The 4,845-nt window shown below is 31.9% G+C and overlaps 1 protein-coding gene across 1 annotated transcript; it reads right to left on the bottom strand.

The window, feature by feature from the left end:
• Positions 1 to 426: 426 nt before the first annotated feature.
• LOC110717804 (CASP-like protein 5B3) lies at positions 427 to 3,672 on the bottom strand. The gene is made up of 3 exons (XM_021896581.1): positions 2,947 to 3,672; positions 1,439 to 1,571; positions 427 to 909 (listed from the first exon to the last, which is right to left on the bottom strand). Exons 1-3 carry the CDS (start codon positions 3,075 to 3,077, stop codon positions 715 to 717), a joined length of 459 nt encoding a protein of 152 aa, XP_021752273.1. The 5' UTR covers positions 3,078 to 3,672; the 3' UTR covers positions 427 to 714.
• Positions 3,673 to 4,845: the final 1,173 nt, after the last annotated feature.

Below are 4,845 nucleotides of genomic sequence, written 5' to 3'. Positions count from 1 at the left end.
ACATACATAATTGTATATCAAAAGAGCATTTGCAATTTAGCATAATAATTAATCTCGTGTGCAATTTAAGTCGTGTAATTCAAACCAATTAAGAGATTGGATACAAGTTAGCTTTGCTAGATCTAGTTTATGTAGTATCTTAAGTTTTGTATTTTAATGTGTTTAGCAACTTGACATAAAATGGGCCAAATATCATTGTGGCATAAAATATCAGGGGTAACATTTGTTCAAATACCTCTTCATATAAAACACCATAACTATTTTTGCTATGAAGACATAAGACATAAAAAAAAAAAAATTAAAAAAAAAACATAGCCTATAATTCTTCACTGCAAAAAGGGGTGCCAACAAATTTCTTAATCAAGATATCTCCTACCCATATTTCACTACTGTGAAAAAAAGACAAAAAAAAAAAAAACTACAAAATTGATCTCATCGGGATATTTTGTTTAGATACGAACAATTTCGAAGCGAAAAGTTACATTCAACTTCTCAAAATTGGGTAATACCATGGGTACATCATTCTGGATTACAGGTGTGATCAATTGACGAGCTATACACACTTCACAAATATACAAAAATGATCTGATAAGGGGAAAAAAAAATTAACAATGAGAACCAATAATCTCTCTATACTTAGATCTCATCTTGTTTCTATATACATTGTAATCTATGCTCCATTTCATGGTAATGGATCCGAAGCAAGAAGATTCGCTAGCTTGCTGCTAGAAGCCAAAACATGATGAGAGACGAGATGAACACTGTAAGCCAACTTAGAAAGGCAAAAGCAACTGCTATCTGGTATTTGAAGCATTCTGCCACAACAGTACAGCCTCCGATGTCATGGAAGTACAGGACTGTAATTCCTGCAGATGCAGAAGCTGCTGCAAGAGACAGTGTAGTTGTTACCTGTTAACAGTACAGTACACCACCCATTGTCAAAATCACGTCTTGTAACACCCAGATTTTGGGTTTATGCAACTTATGTTGACCTCTCTATTCCTTAATAACTATCTTTCAAATTGAATGTTCATCGTTCAAAATAACAAATCCTATCTGTTAACAAAGGAGGGGGTAGAGGGTAAGGAGAAAAGTTACTAACAGCTTCAAATTTAAGGACCTGAAAAGACTATATGCTTGTTTCTATGTTCTTTTTGCTAATACCTAAGCTTTTACTAATGCAAAAAAGAACTCTCTGCAACTAACATACTTGCATTCATGTTTTTCCAACTAGGCCCTGAATATATAACTCGGGCTCTCATACTCATGTTAGTCATAAATTTGTGTCCAAATGTTAAACTCGGCAAGATTATTAAAACAAATGTCCACATTATTGGTCTAAAATGAAGAGTTTCAAATATCTGACACACACAGGTTCAGGATTAGAAACAAAGAGTTGGAGTAAAATTCACGAAGTACCAAGTAGAGGAAGGCCTACCCAATCTCCGATTACAAAAAGGCTGACAAGGATATGATTATGAATCACTATTTTCTTTGCAAGGGCATAGGCATCCATCAACGCGAGGCTTAAGCTCCAGATTACTTGCAAACCCATAGAAGCTATGAGATAGCTGCAAAGGCAATACGTGTTTCAGTCATTCATCCCAAACCCTTCAAACACATGGATGAGATATTATAATTAGTTCTATTTTATTTCCCAAAGACAATTTCTGAGCTTACAGAAGTTCAATAATCACCAAAAACGCTCTCTGAAAGATGTTATCTGAAGAAATTAAGCATATAAGTTCTTATAAAATGGAAATTATGGGAATGAAAGGCAAGCTGTACATTTTTATAGCTTTGGAGGAACCATCTAAAGCACAAAGAGTAAGACATTATACAACAGAAAGCTTAATAGTGAATAAATTTCTACTTGTACAAGTTTTTGTGTTCTTCCTTGGACTTACAGCCTTACAGGTTAACTGGCAGATTACCAGAAATTCCTAAAAAAGGCTTTTTCAGCTAATGATCAAAGTCTTGAGTTTCTGTTTGCACTGTCATACTTTGTAATGTACAAAATATGAATTAAGGCTCCAGGTGAATCTAGTCCTACAAATGAAGTGCTACACAGGTTTACAATTTGCAACTTTGTGCTCAAATCCTCAAATATTTTGTTACAACAACAAGATTTTCTCCTGTCTAGACATTATACTTAATTTGTTCTCGGCTAAGAAGAATCATACTTTGTTCTTAGTTTTTAGTACCACTAGTTTTGGTTTTCAGAAACAAATGGAATCTCCAAAAGTCAGTCTATAAGACTTTTGTGAATTTGACATAGATGGCCAAGAGAGACTCCAGTCTTGAATCGAAAGGGAAATAAGGAATGGAAATCGTTGGATTGGAAGTTGTCCTAAGTAAAGATTAAAGAACAAAGTTTCATGACCATTGAAATAAGCACCAAAAGCAAGGGATTAGATGTATAAATGCTCTAATAAATGGAAATTACAGCCAAGGAACAGATACTATGTTATCAAATTTGTGAATTTCGCAAACCAACTAGCTAGCTACTTCATACATGAGCATCATTCATAAACATGACACATGAAATGTTTCTTGTATTGTATACAATCATTTCAGTCATCTTTAAAAATTATGCAGGACAAGCCTATACTCTACATAATACACAGAAACCAAAAACCCATTTTGGATAGGAAAAATAAATGCTAATCAAATAACAAATTAAACAATTATAGTGGACAAAAAACTCAAAGACAATGTTAATGAAAAAAATCATATGTAAAGGGGTTTGTTTTGTTTTACAAAATAAGCCAAACCACAACAAGATATGCCAATCCAACAACAAATTTACAAAATTTTGAACAAAACACGTAAATTATACTCGTTCCGTCTAGAATTAATAGTTATGTCGATAGTGTAATTTGAAATAATATAATAGCTTGACAACTATATCCAAACAAAGGGAGAAATAAGAAGTGAATAAAATACCAGAAAGCAGTGAAATTGAAGAAGCTAGAAGTGGATGCCATAGAAGCAATGGCACCTGCAGCAAACATAAATTGAGCAATCCTTAAAAAAAGCCCAGTTATAGTTCCTGGTGTTCCTGCAAAATCCTTCATTTTTCTTTCTTTTCCAACTAAAATCAAACAATTTCTCAAATACCCATTAAAATTAATTACATCTTAATACAATTTCAATCATCAATCCAGAAAAAAAAAAATTGAAAATGGGGAAAATTCAGCAAATTTGAGGGGTCAGAGAACAAAAACAGAGAAGGGAGTCAAAATTTAACAGCTCAGATTGCGGAATTTGAAGAATTGATGTGGGAATATGGAGAATTAAGGATTTGATGGAAGAAATTAAATAAAAGAATTGTGAAATGGAAAGAGGTAATAATGATCAATCCAATTGATTAGGGGTGTAAGACAAGTAAATTTGACAAAGGGTATTTTGTGAGTTACTCAATCTGGCTGAAAATCAAGAGTCAAAGCCATCATTAATAATTATGTTACGGAGCTTGAATTCGTCTAATAAGATGAGGATTTGTTGGGTCACGCGCCGAAATCAGGTGGCCAATAGAGCCGGGCTGGGCAAGTCCATGTGTTATATCGTGCTTAATTACTTCTATGATATACCGGAAAACGGACAAAAAAAAAAAGTTGTAGCACGCTAGCCGCTAGGTTTATGCCGATCTTTCATCAAGAGTAGTAACCAAAGTGTGCGAAATGAAATAACGATACTATCGAAGGCTTAAGTAAATATCTAAGGTTTTAACCATGGAGTGCATAAAATATTGCAATTTTGTAGTCTAATGTCATTGTGTATTTCCATACTCAGAGACTTGTACTATTAACCTGTTGAATACATCTATATTGGGTTATGTTGCTATTTGTACCTCGACTGTAATTGTTGCTGTTGTGACCAAATTTTCAAAAATTGTAAATATGTAATTAGTGGCAATATTTATGAAATAATTGAAATAGAAAATAAGAAAACAACCGCAAATTCTTAGTAGCTAAGCCAGCTGCACCACCTGAATATATATGAACATACGTTTTTTTTTTCTTTCCTTATTTCTTAACTACTTCTCTCTTCTCTTTTCTTACTTCTATTAATTTTCTCTCTCCTCTGTTTTCTTCTCATTTTGAAACTTTCTCTCTCTTTTATTACCTATATAAAAAATGAACATGTAAATACCTCACTTCCTTCAATCATTATTCTTTTTTGTCCTTCTACTTCGAGCATTCTCCAATTCGTCACCATTGTAGCTTCCTCCATCGTCATCATCTTCATCGCGATCGTAAATTATGAGGTAATTTTGAATTTTGATTTTTTTTTTGGTTAAAAAATAAGTGAATGTTATAAAATTGTTGATTTCTATCAATTTTTGCATTTGTGATTCATAATCTATCATTTTATAGATTAATAATTATTTTCTCCATGATGAACCAATATAAGATTTAGGGTGGATATTTAAAGTTTTTGATTTAAAATAATTACAATCGAACTTGTGTATAATTTCCGTAAAAAAAATAAGCACGTAGTACTTTAAAAATGAACATGTAGTACAAAATGAACATTTAGTACAGAAACTATGAACATATTTTAGCGATTTATTTTATCTTTATTTTCGGGAATTTGAACCTGTATGAATACATGAAAATCATGTTCATTTTTAATATGCTAAATGTTCATAACATTTGTTTACATGTTCAGTTTTTTACATATTCATTTTTTTTATAGTTCATATATTTTATGGAATGTTCATTTTATTATGTATATGGTCCAGCTATTCTATGATTGTATGATAAATGTTCATTTTTAATATACTAAATGTTTATTTTTTTTACTTGTTCATTTTTTGTTACTAAATGTTCATTTTTTTTA

The sequence above is a fragment of the Chenopodium quinoa genome, unplaced genomic scaffold, assembly GCF_001683475.1.
Source record: "Chenopodium quinoa cultivar QQ74 unplaced genomic scaffold, ASM168347v1, whole genome shotgun sequence".
NCBI lineage: Eukaryota > Viridiplantae > Streptophyta > Magnoliopsida > Caryophyllales > Amaranthaceae > Chenopodium > Chenopodium quinoa.
The sequence above is the reverse complement of the archived record's forward strand: the minus strand, read 5'-3'. Positions and strand labels throughout refer to the sequence as shown.